We start from the raw sequence: 16,962 nt of genomic DNA, 5'->3' as shown, positions 1-16,962 counted from the left end.
TTGATAAATATTGAATATTGCTTTTTAATCTTACATGCTCAAGTATCAGAAAAATATCCGTACACAATTGTCTAATTCTTATCAATACGTAAAAATAAGACATTATATTTTATTAAGCTGTGAAAGTTATAAATTTATCTACATAGTGAAGTTAGTACATTTTTTAAATTTAAGTATTCATTCCACTTTTCAGTAAAATGTTTAAATATTTAAAGGATTTTTCATTTTATGTTTCAATAAATATAACAATTTTGAAGGTAAAAAACCTGCATCTAATTGAATTATGTACAATAAATAAAATCAAATCTACAATCAAACGACTTGTTATTTAGAAAGTTATTTTATAAAAATCGATTCCCCTTTCTCTTGTTTGTAAGTTAAATGTTGAATTGATTGTAAATTAATCATTATACATTCTTTTATTTACGAAAAATTTACGATTTTAAAATATTAAAGAAAACAAAATAATCAGATAAATATACATTTGAATTTTGGAAAAAAATTCCATTTCACATTTTTTTCATAGACATTTCTTTGTCATTAGCACTCACTACGTGCTAATAATGTTGCTGTAGTAATACTAGTTCGTAATCGACAAAGGTGATAACAAATTGTAGTTAGAAATACTAATATGCATTTAAATATTGTTAAATGGGTTGCAACATGTATTTTATACCTTGCTTGTGACCAAGAGATTCATGACAATAATAAAAATTATTTATACTGATTTTTATTTTTCCAAAATGATATTCTTATCTGATATATCAGACTGTTCGACCTGTCTATATTAATATTTCCATAAACATTTCCATACCATCAGCACCCATTGAGCTCCAATAATGACACGTTGATTGTTGCTAAAGGTTATGCTATATTGAATAGATTATCTATATTTCATATCAACAGGAAAGTGCTTCATTAAAGTAAATCCGCCTTTACTTGTAAGCATTGGGTTTACCGAAGGTTTATTACATCGATTTCCAGGTAGTTTTAATAAGGTTTTCTTCGAATATCACCGAAATTAATACATGCGTTAGGAGAATACATTTTATTGTTCCTTATATTGACATTAAATTATAATAATAAAGCAATTTATAGTAATAGAAATTTATTTTTGTTTAATTATTTAATTATTAATTAAAACATATTTTATATATATAGGTATACTTTGATTGTAGATTCAGGCTTGTTATTATATCAATTACACAGGTCGTTTTTTTACGAATATTTGGGTTTTCTGTGTCGTGTAACCTAGTATCGTGGTTTATCTAGAGTTTTCACAGTAAAATGACACTAACACATTAGTATTGCATTTGAGTGTTTTTTTGGTAAAGTTAATGTTACTATAAATATGTATATATTCGTATCGAGATTCGTTCCCAAACATTCTAAACACTAACAATTTATGACTTTATTAATTAATTTAATGTACATGTAATCTTATGTACTTGTTACTTCATGGTGACATTTCTTATTAATGTTTATTTAATCTTTGTTCTTAAGTGCAACACATCGAAGCTTACTTATAAAAATACCTAATATATGAAGAAATGGTTAGAAGGAAGGTTAGACTGCATCTAATGCAAGGAATACAACAATAATGAGTATATTTAAAGAGTGAACACTATTGATATCATTAAATTCATTGGTACTCTAAATATATTAAGATTAATTTTAAGTAATAATAACTTAATTCAAGTCAAATTCTGGCGTATTTGTTGTCAGTTTGAATTCAAATACAAACCTTAACTATCGTCGCTTTTAAGTTATATGGTATTATTCGATAAATGCTAGTTTTTTATATTTTTTGAAAAGTAATTCTTAGGGTTTAATTTTCCAGTATTTAAGGATGAGTGACTAATACGAAACTTTTTGTATCAATTTCTTTGAATTTTTCTCCGAATTCTTGAATATTATTTATATTCTAAATTATATTTTCTCCCTGTGTCGATATAATTATCTTTGTCTATTATTCAATTTTATTTTTACGTTTAGGTCGAGATTTGTAATTTATTTGATCAATTAAAGGCAACACGCCATGATATGTTGTACATCAATAAGAGCGAATTACGCCAGTATTCAGTGAAGTTTTGGGATGTCGACAGTGGCAAATAATGGTTGATACATCCATAGATATGTATTTTAAAAATGATGTTATATATTGATTTGTTGAAAAAATTCCATGATACCTTTCCTTTATTTGGAAGAAATGTAAATGAATTTCTATCGATTTTATAGATATATCGATATTTTTTTCTCTCATGCAAACGTAATTTTGTTCCGCTATCTCTGGTTGTGTTTGTAAGGGCCGTACACTTTAGAACTCCTAATTAATGTGCAAAATAAATTACTTTTATGTTTTCGCGTCCAACTTATACCCAATTGTATACTGCCGTCGTATGATACCGACCAGCGTTTTGATGTGAATTAGAAGTTTAAAATAGAAAAAAAATCTCTAAACCCTTGTAGAAATAATATATTTTAAAAAAATAATAAAAATATTAGAATGTTATAAAATTATAGTTAATTTAGAGTAAACAAGATAACATCTGTCGGAAAATTTGAATGCCAACATATTTTTTTGCCCAAAAGCAACGTTTAATAAAAACACACTGAAACTACTGTAACTCAATATCTATAAATCGAATTCCCATAAAATATCAATAGATGTCTTGGGAATAATGTTTTATGGACTTTTATACTGAGATTTTTTGTAAACCCTATGTTTTCGTATAAAATAATAATTAGGTGTAGATTATAGTAGATCTAATATACATGAATATGATTATAAAGGATGGCAATTTTCAACTTTCCTCGACTTGGTACCCGCAATGGTTAAGGCTACAGGACAGTCCCCCTTCTGCTGCAATCGTCACTTTACATAATCATAAGCATAACCAGAACCTGAGCATGGTAAAACTGGCGTCATAAAAGTAATATCAAGTGTCCTATGCCCGACTATTCAGAACAATCACAAATAATGAAGCCAAAAACATAGCAAATTAAATCGAACTAAAATAATTCCCACCATATAAATTCTTCATAGAGAAATAGCTTAATGTCTAGTGGGCTATCTTTTTTCTGTCATATCTTAATTAAATAACTATTTGTTTGTTGACATATATTAATTGTATTTCTTGTGGAGGGTACGCTTGTTACGATAGTAAACAATAAAAAGAAGGTACCTATTTTGAGAGTGAATAAATAATATGCATCGTGCTATAAAAATGTTAAAGAATTATTGATCTGTCTGTCACCATCATCGTCAATTTTTAGCGAACGCTTAGACGATTTTTCAACCAGCGTATTGGTCGCTGATGCCTCAAAATTTCAAACATACTTCGATTAATCAGATAGTATTAACAACCTTTCTATAGATCACATATGTCATTTTTAAGGACTTTCTTCTCTGCATCATCCCTTCAATATCTTGGTCAATTTTGTCATCGAAATCTGGAATGAGTGAGGAGCTGACTTGAAATACGAGCAAACCCTTATAATCTGCATCTCCATATACATCCTTTCAACTTTACAATGATTAATTCCCCCTAATAAGTGTCGTCATCTGCACCAACGAATGTAGCGAGCCTCAAACTTACCTTAGGACAAATCTCCCTACCAAACATCCAGATAGCACTTATATCTAACAAGTTCGCCATAAGATGTCAAAAGGTGTTTGTTCATTTTCTAAGGCTCCTAGAATGAAGCTTCGTGAATACAGTCGAAATTAAATTGACCGCCCTTTTGCTTTATAAAACGGTACAAATTGTGGACAATCTCACAATGACATAATGTTATTCCGTTCTATGTCTTGTTATGCTAAATAGTTCTTTTCATTCTATCTGAACCACACCTGTCCGCACTCTGCCCATATGTTACAGCAGGAAATCACTCCTCTCTTCAGACACAATAAAAAAAACTTCAATATAACTTGTATCACCTTCGATTAAGATTCGTTAACAATGAAGACACAAAATGTTAGAAGAAAGCAAATATTTAATTAATATTAATCATCACTCTGACTGCCAATATTATTGTTAGTTTAACATTTAAGAGTCACAAATGTCTAGACAAAATTGGAACAAATAAAATCGGTATCAGTTTTTTTTTTGGTGACGTCAAAATCGCGCATCACTATTATCGCCAATCGCCAAAGTAGCCCTGAATGGAACGCACTATCTAAACGGATGATAAAGCAAACGAAAACAGAATCGAACGTATCCTGCATCGCGCTTCATGATAATTAATTTTTATATTTGACCTTCGGCAAAAGAAGAAAAACCTTAACGAATAAAACGTATTCATTAGAATATTTTAAATTGTAATGATAAATGTGTGAGCGTGCCGCATGGTATTTTATCATGTGACGTGTCAGTGACATTTACTCGCAAGACAAATTGACGAGGATGTGGTTGATCTTGGTGGTAATTAACGGTTTGAGTTACTACAGAGAGGAAATATTAATTTGTTCTACTGTTATATTGTCTAATCAAATTATTTGTAGCTAATAGGTTGGGGAAAATGGTTAATTTCGGCTTTTCCTAATAAAGCCGTATATCTACTGCGTTACTTATTCAATGAATCTATGATACGAGGGTCACTATTTATATTTCGGGAATAGGAAAAAAAAAACAAATAGTTGCGAATATATTTTTATTGTTTTTCAAAATACTCGCCACGATGATCGATACACTTTTGCATACGCTTAAACCAATTTTCAAAACATTTATTCCATTCCGAATCAGGTATCTTCAAAACATGATTTTTGAACGTTTCAATAGTTTCTTCGGGCGATGAAAATCTTCGACCACGCATTTTATTCTTCACGGATGGAAAAAAAAGAAATCATTGGGTGCCAAATCAGGGCTGTATGGCGGGTGATCCATCAATTCGATGTTTTGAGTGCCCAAATAGTGTTTTGTTTGAGCCGGTTTTGAACGATCTTCACGAAACTCGTCGGTCAGCGAGCTACGACCACAATTGAATTCACTAAACCAGCGATACACTGTGGTTTTTGATGGAGCTTTATCGCCAAAAGTCAAATAAAGTTAATTGATGTACTCTTGTTGTGATAATCCACGTCGAAAATCGTAAAAAATCATCGCACAAAAATGTTCACGATTTTGCCGAGACGAAACTTTCAACTAAATATAAAATAAACATATAGCGTCCGTGCGACAACATGTTCTGAGTACGTATATCGTCAAAAATGTGAAACTTTACGATGGAACCGTCAAATGGACTCACATGACAACAGTGTTGCCAATTCCCGAAATACAAATAGTAACCCTCGTATAACAGGTTTAAAACATACCATAGAATCACTACATAGTATAAAACAAAGTCGCCTTTTCTGTCCCTATATCCCTATGTGCGCTTAAATCTTTAAAACTACGCAACGGATTTTGATGCGGTTTTTTTCAATAGATAGAGTGATTCAAGAGGAAGGTTTATATGTATAATACATGCATAATATACTAAGGCAACATTGCTAATTTTAGAGGTTTCTAACGTGATGTCGTAAATTAACCTATTTTTTTAGGCTTATTTAGCAATTAGCAAAAACGCTGCCTAACCCTATGAGTTAGATCAAATTAATGTACTACAGTATTGTACACCATAAAAAGGTCTACAAAAAAGTCCGCGATGGTATATGTTTATCTTTTAGGGATAACCCACATTAACCATTTTTATTGTTTACTTTTTACGTGAGAAAATGGCTTATTTACGAAGCTATTTTAAGCAATACGGCATTAATCCTTATCGAATTAAGTACCTTAAATACAGTGTTTTAAGGTACTTACAAATTTAAAATTTGCGTTTAAAAATGTGTAATGTAATAAAAATTGTATGAATTTAGATATTCCAAAGATAGCAGGAAATCTTCATAGTAAGTATAGGGGAAGAGGAATTGTTTTACTCCAAATTTAATGCGTGCAGGCCAAGGGCAGTAATGAATGAACCAAAAATACTGGATGGATTTTAATCATGTTTTCATTGAGTGACATAGGCATATATATTTTATGCCCGTGCAAAGTCGGAGCGGGCCGCTATGTTTTTATATACAACGTTCATGTTTTTTCTGTAGTGTATTTAATTTAGTATCAGCATTGCACCCGTGCGAAGCCGGGGTCGGTCGCTAGTATTTTATATATTAATCCGAAGTTATTGCCGTTAAATGAATATTCTAGAAGGATTTTTTGTCATATTTTTTTACTCCAGAAAAGGGAAATTTTTAAAGCAGGCTCATCAAAATGTGATGTTTTGTGGTATTTATGGTAACGAGTGAACGCCAGTGTTAAAATATTTGCCCATTTTCGCTCTGGAAATGCCGATGTTAATGATGAACCGCGCTCTGGCCAGGCAGTATCATTTTAGCAGATTAAAGTATATTAAATATTTACATAAGACTGGATACCAAAGAAGCTTTATATTTGGATTCCACTATAATTAACAGTGTACACTCAAATGGACATGGAAAATTGATAATGGAATATTCTATGAATCGTTGCTGAAACGAAACGAAATGGTGGCAGAGCCCACATCGAGGTCAATGGAGGTGATGTTAAATGTTTGATGAATTGGAAAAATTAAATTAACTATTAATTCAACCGTCAGCGACCAATGCGGTTAAAGCAGGCGACTAAATAAAATTTCCAGAAATGGATGAGCCAGGGTTAATTACTTGTCACCCGACTAAAAAAATCCGTAGGACTAATTTTAGCTGACAATTGTGTAAAGATACAAAAACAAATCTCCAAGAATGATTAAAAGGAATTTGCTCCTCGTTACATTGCTAAATATAACACTTGCCCAGACAGCTAAAAAACATCGCTAAAATTAATTAATTAAAGTACAAATTGCTAGTTCTATTTACTAGTTTATTTATCATATTTAGCTCCCTTTGAAATGTATATAATTTTTTTTATCACGTAGTACCTCAAGAATTTACATTAGGAATGCTCCAAAGTCTTTAATATGTATACATCTTTAATAAGATCAGATGGTAGTAAACGTTTTAGTGCTTGCAACTTAAGATCAACAGTGCAATCATTCGATGGCTACATAACGTCACGTACCTAGGTTTCTCTTCGACCGACGGTTCTGTTGCAAATCCTAAATCAAGGAAGGTTCATGGATAGCAAACCTGCTATCTCATCTACTCTGCAAAAACAGCAGACTCCCAGTCTCCATGAAATGCTTATTGTGCAAGATAATAGTTAATACGTTCTATCTTCCTCTACGGATCTAACATTTACTTCAAGTTTGTGACATCAAACCAGGTGAAATAGCTTTCAATATTCAGAATGAGTTTCTGAGGAGAATTATCAACGCTCCATGGTTTGTCAGAAATGATCAAACTCACAGAGAAACTAACATACCAAAAATCAAACATTGCTGTCTCACACTTTTTATAAACAATAACTCAGCTCTAGATCTTCAGAGAATATAGTCATTCGCGAGCTGGTCGATATGCTAGGCGTTTAACATCTCTAAATTTCCCTTCTTTCTAAGCTGCAACGGTCTTTTCCTTTTTCCATCATTGCAGTTTTTACTTTTCCTCCACACGACACTGCCACGTCGTATCTAAACACACGTTGGCGGGATCACAGTTAGTTTACTAGCTAGATTCCGCCGGATCTTCGTGCTCCATACAGTTTGCCATATCCCCAAACTTAAGCTGTAACAGTAGTAATCTCTAGTGGTAATCTGTGAGAAAGTCGCTTTACTGTCATGGTAATCCCAGAAACGGTTTGACATAACCTGGACAAACTCGTCACTCCAGGGTCGCATTCCACCGCTTGGTATCAGGCCAGAATAAGAAAAAAACGTTTTAGTCAACGCACATATAGCTCAGTGACAAATACATTGGGCGACACTCACACTCTTTCGAAGTGCCTAACACTAATTAGAGACTACTCACGTTATGAGTCCCTATTGATGAAAAATATTGGTTATGGATGTTAGAGGGGCATCTCATATGTATATCTCTATATGTATAACAGTATTTCTCTATACAATCACTTCGATTTGCGTCCGATAAGCCAATACATTTGGTTATGACCAAGTTGTTTTTGTTCAATAAGTATGTGCTCTTTCAAATTAGACATCGGTAATATTTATGCCAAGATACTCCCTCTGAGAGGCATTTAATGAAAAAACACTGCAAAAAGTGATCCATAAATAGCTGAAATAAGTGTATTGAAGAATAAAATATACAAAAAATAAAATAACTGTTACCACTATAAATTCAAAAAATGCGAACCAAATTAATAAGTTTATTTTTTAAATTTACAATGTTGCAGCACTGGTGTTATTTTTAATTATATTGTTAATTATGTAGGTTACGGTCTGCCGTCCTAGTTCACTAAATTAATGGGCATTTGATCAATTGCAAAGAAATTCAATAGATATTATATAGAGATATTGATATAACAATATAGAGATATTTTGGATTAAAAATAATAACGTATTTCAACTGTACTATTCTCACAGGAAATGATTATACCTTGGAGCTATTAAATTTTAGAACATTTTTGAAATCATAAATCTATTAATGCATTATTATTTACAACTGAAGCCAAGTGGCAATGCTGCCCTATTAGATCGGACTTTCAACAAAGCTGTGGCTATTATGTAGAGTAGCAATATAACCTCAAAGTAAAATTGTGCCGTCTCTCTTTTGCTTTCATGCTCTTTTTTACTTTCCTTGAATTTGTTTGCACTATCATATTTAGTAACAATTTTCTTTATTTCAAAATGGCTGTGGATATCCTAACAATTGTTTTATTTAAATCAATTAATTTAAATTAACTGACTTAATGAACGAATTAATTAATTCAATTCCTAAAAATATCGGCAAATGGAAAATAATCGATGTTTGTTTATATTTTACATTGAGATTAATCAAGCATTTTTATACTGAGGGAATCGAAACGAAACCAAACACACAATTTAGTCAATTAGTAGTGAGAAATACGTAATTCAGAGCACGTACTGAAGGTCAAATTCTTCAGGAAAAATAAAAAATCTCCGCATTAGGAAACTGAAGAATTTGACTATTGAATTTGTTATAAATTTAAGCAAGATAATTTACTTATCCAAGCGATTCTCAACAGTATCGTTTAAAATTAGAAATTAAATAATCCAAAATAATTTTTTATAGTATATTCTTTTTTTTATTGACGACAATAAAAATTACCTGAAAAAGATTTCGCAGCAGACATTCGAATTTCTGATCAAGTGAAACGTTCAATAACTCCCCTGTCAGTTACATAAGGTCTTCGCGCTTCCAAATTACATAAAAATCGACGCAGATATAAAAAAACTCAAGAATACATTTGTTAAATGTATTTAAATAATTTAAATTCCGGGTTCCGCCGTACGGTTTGACGTCAAATCTCATCAAAAAAAGCAAAACTGTTATTTGTTGATTACATAGGTTTAGCTCTCCATCTCTCTCTTTTTCTTTCTTTCTTACACGTCTCTTACTCAGTCTCTCTTCCTTTCGTTTATTAATTTTTTTTATAAATATTTGTTTATAGTTATCAAGCTAAATAACACTATTTATGGCGAACGAAAATGACCTCTACGAGCATACATGAGAAATGTTAGTTTTGCAATTTATATTGTAAAATTCACATTGTTTTAAGTCTGACTATTATGGAGTCTGTAGTATTAAATATTTATTTACATACTCAATTTGTATAATTCACGATTGCTGGTGATATTATTTAGATAATTTAGAGACATCTGTATGGTTTTAAAACGTTTATTGAAGTAAAGTAATTAATTAAACTAAAATGCATGTAGGTAGCGATATCTATAGATCATCTAATAGATCTATTTCAGTAATGAGTAGTTTAAGAATTGATTGTGCGTTTTTTAATGCATTTGGGTTTTTGCGTGATAAAACAAATATTTAATGATGCCAATAATCAGAGGATTTTGACGTCGTTTATTGCAGCACTCTTATAACAATTAATTATATTAATTAATAACAAACATCAAATTTATTTTATTCAATTCAATTTTCGTATAAATGTTACTTTACTGAAATGCACTTGGACATTTTTAAAGTAATAAGAAACTTCTTTATATTTGAAGGTTATAAGAGTTTCAAATCCTATCAATTAAAAATGTTTTATGATTAGTTACGTGTTACTCTCCAATAAGTAACAAGATGCATAAGTGAACGTAAGTCATCAGAAGAAAGGAACAGTTTTACTAACAGGAACAAAATTAATAATTCTGTGTATCATTGGTTATTAGTGATTCCATGCCTTTCTCTATGTAATTAAAGATTCTCCCTATACAATTTGCAGTAGAAAACGAAAGTGTTTCTAGAGAACAATTTTATGTAACGTTTTTCTGCTTTCGAATGGCAATGTGCATACTAATGATCTAAGCGACAACAGCTCGAGGCTTACCACATCGACAAAGACTAACGATCCATCCGGGGCATTTTGATATGACTGCATAACAAGGTGATATCGTAATTCCTTGTAAAATTAGAACATTAGCTCGCCAATATCATAGTTATTTTTATCACTTACTCTTAGCAAAATAAGTCCGCATAATGTCACTATAAAAATATCGGGAACTAATAAGAATCGAAATTTACGACAGTTTGTTTAACCTACAATTATACAAGCAATTATAAGAACTAGAACGAAAATATTTTTAGTAGTTTTACTAGCCACTTAGCCACTTTTTTCCTTTTGTTAATATCTTTCTATATTTTCTGTAGAATTTGAATTTAAAGAATACAGATTTTTTGAAACCAGGAAGGAGTCTCTTAAGTTTTCGAATATATTCATAATATTTTAATATCAACTGATTTTAACTTTAGATCGCAAGGTGTCATTATCTTTTCAAATACACACGGCATCCTTTATTAAACGTCTTTATTGCTAGTTAATTATAACTAGCATTAGCTAATTGTTTTATAATCATAACTTATAAATGATTTTAACTTTAATCAGATAGCAAGGTGTCATTATTTTTTCAAGTATCCAGGCTATTCTTTGTTAACTGTTTTTATTGCTAATTAATTATAACTAAAATGTCCTAATTGTTTTAATAACAACGTATAGAATGTTAAACCCTTGAGTAGTTTATCGTTATTAGTAGTACAAATAAGTCTAAGCCGTTCGAAAAACTATACATCACATAATTGTCTAAAAGCTAATATAGTAAGAGTGGACACCTCTCTACAACATAACTTTCGAATACCGTCAATTTTGTATCAGCATCACATATGTTTAAATGCCATCTTTTTGTATTTGGATTGGTATTAATTTTAGAAAATTTTCGAAAAAATAAGACCTATTGGTAGCTTTAGGATTTTCTTTAAAAACATATAGTAGTGCTTATTTAAATAAAATAAGTTGTTCAAAAGTTTGAGACATTTTAAAGCTCAAACTGATAATTCTATACCTTTCCTTTATTCGGTCATGAAATGGCCTAAGCTCTCCTTCATATTTATTAAATATGATTGCGATTGACAAAGCTTTAAATAAAACGTACTGTAGAATTAATTTTTTTACTTTTTTAAAAATTTTATCAAATTTTTGAAATTTTTAAAAATAAAAATGAAAAGATATAATCATAACCAGTTATAACAACAATCTATAAATAACACGGTGATAAATAAAAAACTAAAATATTTATGTAAAATTTTCAATGGAAAATATACAAAAGGATAACTGTGAAATGTAGCGCCGTATTTTTAATCTTCTATGTTTAATGCTCTTCATTATCTCCTGGAAAAAAGAACATTTAAAACACGTATCTCAATAGGTTATTACAAATCAATCAAATTGTTTTTATTTTCCTTTCCGTCTAAAGAACCGGCTCTAGTACAAAACACGTGACGTCAATAAGTCTACTACTAATATCTCACAAAAAAAATTATCGCGGACAAAGCAACAGTGCATTAATCAAAAGCAAATGTTCAGGTTAATTTCTGGCGCGTCTGTGTGAGTGAATCCCCCGGTTAGATTTAAGGAATTCCGTGAAATAGTAGTAAATATTGTTCGCCAGACAGAACTGGTACTTTCTGACACGAGGCATAATAGAAGAGTTAAGTCATCCAACTAGTTTTCATGTCTCAATACGATAAATAGATACGCCAACAAATGAAGGAATTAAAAAAAAGCATATTGCGTGGTAGGCAAATTTCTTGGTACATTCCAATTTGTTAAGATACACGGCGGTCACGATAGTGTTTTTGTTATTGTTAGTTGGGCAGGATTGTTTGAATTATATTTTAAAATCGAAAAATCACTCAGGTTTAAAGTAATTATAGTACCTGATGATATCAACAGTATATACTTATATTATAAGGCCAAGAAAATAAGGATTGTTTTAATTGGTTTCAGAAATATGTAGACGACCTCTGTTTAGAAGGATGTAACGGAACAAAAACCTCAATAGCTGGCGAGGATTCAAGCTATGACTCGGATTGTGAGGGTTATGAGGGCGCACAAGGGCTTTCTGGTAGTCACCAAGACGTATCGAGAACAGCCAGCGATACATTAGCTGCAGAATTTGCCGAATATGTTCAGGAAACGCAAGAACCTAGTTTAGGTTATAATGCTAGGTAGGATTAAGTAAATTAAATCATATTTGTAGTTTTAATTCTCAAATTTCTGGAGCAGGGTGGAATTTGCTTTAAAATTGGGCTATACGGAAAAGCATGTCCAGGCAGCACTCCAAAAGTTGGGCCCATCACCTACACAAAACGAACTTTTGGAGGAGCTTATTAAGCTGGGAGCTCAAAAAGGTGGTTCTTGTGATAGCAGCCCAACAGAAAGTCTAGCTAATGATTTAGGACTTTTAGATAGGTAGGATATCTATGTTGTAATATTTGGCGCATTCAAAATTTATAAAAATGAAAAATATATAATTTTATTTAAATTGAAAAAAGCACATTGACTTTGGAGCTTACTTATATTAAATTGTAGATTTGATGCTCTTGATCCAAGTCAAACGACGTTAAGGCATATAGTTATAGATGGTAGTAATGTTGCTATGAGTCATGGCAATAAAGAAGTATTTTCATGTAGGGGCATCAAGATCTGCGTGGATTGGTTTAAGGTAAATTTTTTTGATAAACAAATAAAATTTTATTATTGATAGTAAAAGAATGTTAAAACCTAAACCTATGGAATTTATAGGCTCGTGGTCATAAGCAAATAACAGTATTTGTTCCAAAATGGCGTAAAGAAGCTCCAAGACTGGATAATCCAATCAGAGATCAAGATATATTAGCAGAGTTAGAAAGAGAAAGATTATTGGTTTTTACACCATCACGACTAGTTGGAGGGAAGAGAATGGTATGTTATGACGATCGGTATATCTTAAAACTAGCTGCCCAAACTGATGGAATTGTTGTCAGTAACGATAATTATAGGTGAGTTGTTTCAATCCTAAGGTATTGCAAGTTATTACTGTATGATTTATTTTTTAGGGATCTTTGCCAGGAGAGCATTGAATTTCGTAAAGTGATAGAGGAAAGGATTTTGATGTACTCGTTTGTTAATGATCACTTTATGCCTCCAGACGACCCATTAGGTAGAACAGGACCGACATTAGATAATTTTTTAAGAGCACAAACAAGAAAGGTATACCTGTTTTACAATAATTAATTTATGTAATATATTTGAAAGATTTTTGAAATAACGAGATCAAAAATGTATTTTTAGGGAGAAGTAACAGGTCCTCCACCACAACCATGTCCATATGGGAAAAAATGCACATATGGTAACAAATGCAAGTATCACCACCCAGAAAGAGGACCACTGCCTCATAAAAGTGTTACTGAGCGTTTATCTGAACATGCACAAAGACATTTGCAGGCAAGAGAAAGCAAAGAAGGTAATTTGTAAAACAGCAATTATAAGAAGTGTTAACATTAAATTTAATGTTAATTTAATTAAATTTAATATTGTTGGATTCCTTTTTATTGTTAATATAAAGATGCAAATTAATCCACTATATGTTAAATTAAATTAAAACACAATATTTAAGGTATTTTATTATATATTTTAGGTGATATACGGAAAAATCCGCTTGGGCGCACACGTTCAAATGTTCCACCACCTAAAGAACCTCAACATGTCGTGGTTTCAAAATCTCGAAGTGTAGATAATGTTGGCGGTCTAACCCAAGCCACACCTTACTCACCAGATGCGTTTTCCTATCAAACCACCCCAGAAAAACCCACTTTAGGTAGTTTCCCGTATCAGGCATCGACACCAGATAATCTCCACCGTAAATTACAAAGGCAGCTAACGCTTAATCCCAGTTGCGACGTCAGACTCACTTCTAGGCGTTTTGCACCACTTAGTCCTGGACCAGTAACACCACATGGAGGATATTTAAGTGCCGGCACATGGGATACGCATCAGTGTGTTACAAGAATAGCTAGCGCGCCAGATTCGTATAGGGGTGCTCAGGCAGCTCAGACTAGTGGCTGGTCTGGAATGCAAGCTCAACAACCTGGAGTAAGTGCTTAATATTAGCTTATTAAAGTCTTACAATTCATCTTTTGTGACATATTCCCCCTTAATTTAATAAAAATAGCACAATAAAGTTATTAAAGTAGTGTATGGATGCTGGATCTCAAATAAGGTTTCACTATTTTATAATTTCCCTGATTAATATCTGGTTTAATAAATTGTACTTGCCAAGAATTTTACTGCATTAGTTTATTTTTAAAAAACTATTACTGAACCATACATAATTATTAGACATCATACATATTCAGTTACAAATACTGAGTACGAGGCTTTTAAAAATTGAATTGTTGCTTCAATAACAAAAAAAGAAGTATTCAGTCGTTCATTAACACTGTCGACAAAGCTGGATAGGCATAATTCAAATAATAATTTACATTTTACATAATTCATAATTTACATTTAGTGGATCTATTATAATGTGATAAATCCAATATGCATCCCAAACTTACTAAGATTATCATGAAAATTGCAACATAACTGTCAAATTGTTATATCAATTTAACAAAATATATATTTGAAACAGCTGAATGAAGCTAATTGAAGGACTCAATACTATTTTTTTTAATCAAAAAGTATTTTAGGCGTCATTAACAGTTTAGGAAATCAGTTTAAACATTTTTTGTTAATACAATAATATTGATCTTATCATTAATAATTAGTTTTTCATAAAAAAGTTCACACATGACAAGTACTTTATTTAGTGTTTTTTATAGCAAAATATGTCAGCTCGTCACATGCATCGTATGTCCAGTTGTTCAGATTCGCAGCTTAACGTTTGGGCAGGTCAGTTTAATTCAATGGAGTCACAAGAGGATGCCCGAAGAAAGTTACATTATCATTTGGCAGCTTTATTCCCCGAAGAAAAGGTCATACAGGTGATGCAGATGTACCCTGATGAAACCAATCCTCAGAAAATATGTGCAGCAATATTAGCGATGTATACTCCTAAATAATCGTTTATGCACAAGATCCAGTCGAGGATTCAAAAAATATTTTCATCCGCATTTAGCAATGAAATAGTTTCTTTTCTGAAAATTAACACTATTAGTTATTGCATCCTTGTTACTTTCTTTTTATGTTTGTACAAAATTATTTGTAAAATTTTCGCTCATACAGTATAAATCAATGTTATATTTATAAAAATTGTAGGTAAAATTCACATATTTATCTGCATTAAGTGTTACAACATCAGTTTAACACTTACAATTAAACTAAATGCTATATTCTTCATTGTAATTTAATTTAGTTTAGTGTAATACTGGGACTTAACCTTCATATTGAAGAAGAGTAAAAACGCATGATTTTACGTTGTTTTCATTATACAGTATGTACACAGTTTTTAGGTGTTTTGACACTAAAAAGTTATTGAAAAGGGTGTTTAGATGTTTTCAGTGGTTCTACGTAGAACTTGTCTATTACAATATTTTATATTCTTAACAATTTTTAATACTATAAATTGTTTTCTCTATAATGGCCTAACTATAAAAAATATAATACATGATACATTCAAAAGAAATTATTTTGCAGACTAGGTTCAAAGTCTGTGGAGGGCAATTAATACATTAATTGCCAGTAGCTTCCATTGCAAGACGCTGGATTTCTAACACCCGATTGTTAAGTATATCCATATAAATCGATACTATGTATCTATAGTAAAATTGTTACAAATTTTTTAATTATTGTAGTTATAGGGTTATGTAGTTAATATTAAATGTATGTACATTTGATATTTTAACATTGTGAGTTATTATACAGGGAATTGTTCTTTTTTATCTGAATAGAAAGTTTAAAGAGATCGATATTGAACAACCAATCAGCAAGGGTTAATTGATGCATTTTAAGGGAACGTTTTACATTGATGACTCAACGCATGTCTTTAAATATTTGCAAACTGCCCTGTATAATAGTAAAGTTGATATACATTTGGCAGGTTATTGTTTTGTCCTATAGTATATAACGTTATTAATTAATACTTACCATAATTTTTAGTATCATTAATATAAAATTTTTGGTTGTGCCAAGTTATTTTTGTTTTGGTAAAATACACATCAGAAATTGAGTGACAACAAATGTCTTTATTTTTAGTTCGACCTTTGTAAATCAAAGGTGAATTTAAAAATGAATGTAATTGACTCAAATAAAATATACATAATTATTGACCCATTCGTTTTTATTTTCGTATACCCACTAGCAATTAAGTCACAACATTGAACATATTTAGATTAACATTCTTCAGTAAATGAATATTTGAGGGTTGTTCTTTGACTCTTGCATATTATTCACAATAGTTATTGAAAACATTAGTCTAAACGGTTACTGTTTAACAGTCATTGAAAATTCTTCAAAATGTATTAAATCAATTAATTTTGTAGTCAATTTTATCAATATTATCACTTAACGTAAATAATCTTCCTTGTTTTTTAACTATATAAACGTT

The 16,962-nt window shown here is 31.0% G+C and overlaps 1 protein-coding gene across 2 annotated transcripts in view; it reads left to right on the top strand.

Moving 5' to 3' along the window:
- Positions 1–16,684, top strand: part of LOC143197722 (endoribonuclease rege-1) — a 53,564-nt gene extending 36,880 nt beyond the window's left edge. For both annotated transcript variants that reach the window (XM_076406360.1, XM_076406368.1), the window contains exons 2-9: positions 12,384–12,604; positions 12,663–12,848; positions 12,969–13,101; positions 13,182–13,417; positions 13,475–13,628; positions 13,710–13,881; positions 14,056–14,510; positions 15,239–16,684. In XM_076406360.1, coding sequence (XP_076262475.1) covers positions 12,384–12,604; positions 12,663–12,848; positions 12,969–13,101; positions 13,182–13,417; positions 13,475–13,628; positions 13,710–13,881; positions 14,056–14,510; positions 15,239–15,478 — 1,797 coding nt within the window. In that variant the 3' untranslated portion in view covers positions 15,479–16,684. The remainder of the gene's footprint in view (positions 1–12,383; positions 12,605–12,662; positions 12,849–12,968; positions 13,102–13,181; positions 13,418–13,474; positions 13,629–13,709; positions 13,882–14,055; positions 14,511–15,238) is intronic.
- Positions 16,685–16,962: the final 278 nt, after the last annotated feature.

Source organism: Rhynchophorus ferrugineus, unplaced genomic scaffold (assembly GCF_030347505.1).
Source record: "Rhynchophorus ferrugineus isolate W39M unplaced genomic scaffold, kcgeb_rfMv2 rfM1, whole genome shotgun sequence".
In the NCBI taxonomy this organism is placed as follows: Eukaryota; Metazoa; Arthropoda; class Insecta; order Coleoptera; family Curculionidae; genus Rhynchophorus; species Rhynchophorus ferrugineus.
Note: the sequence above shows the minus strand (reverse complement) of the source record. Positions and strands in the feature narration are given on the sequence as shown.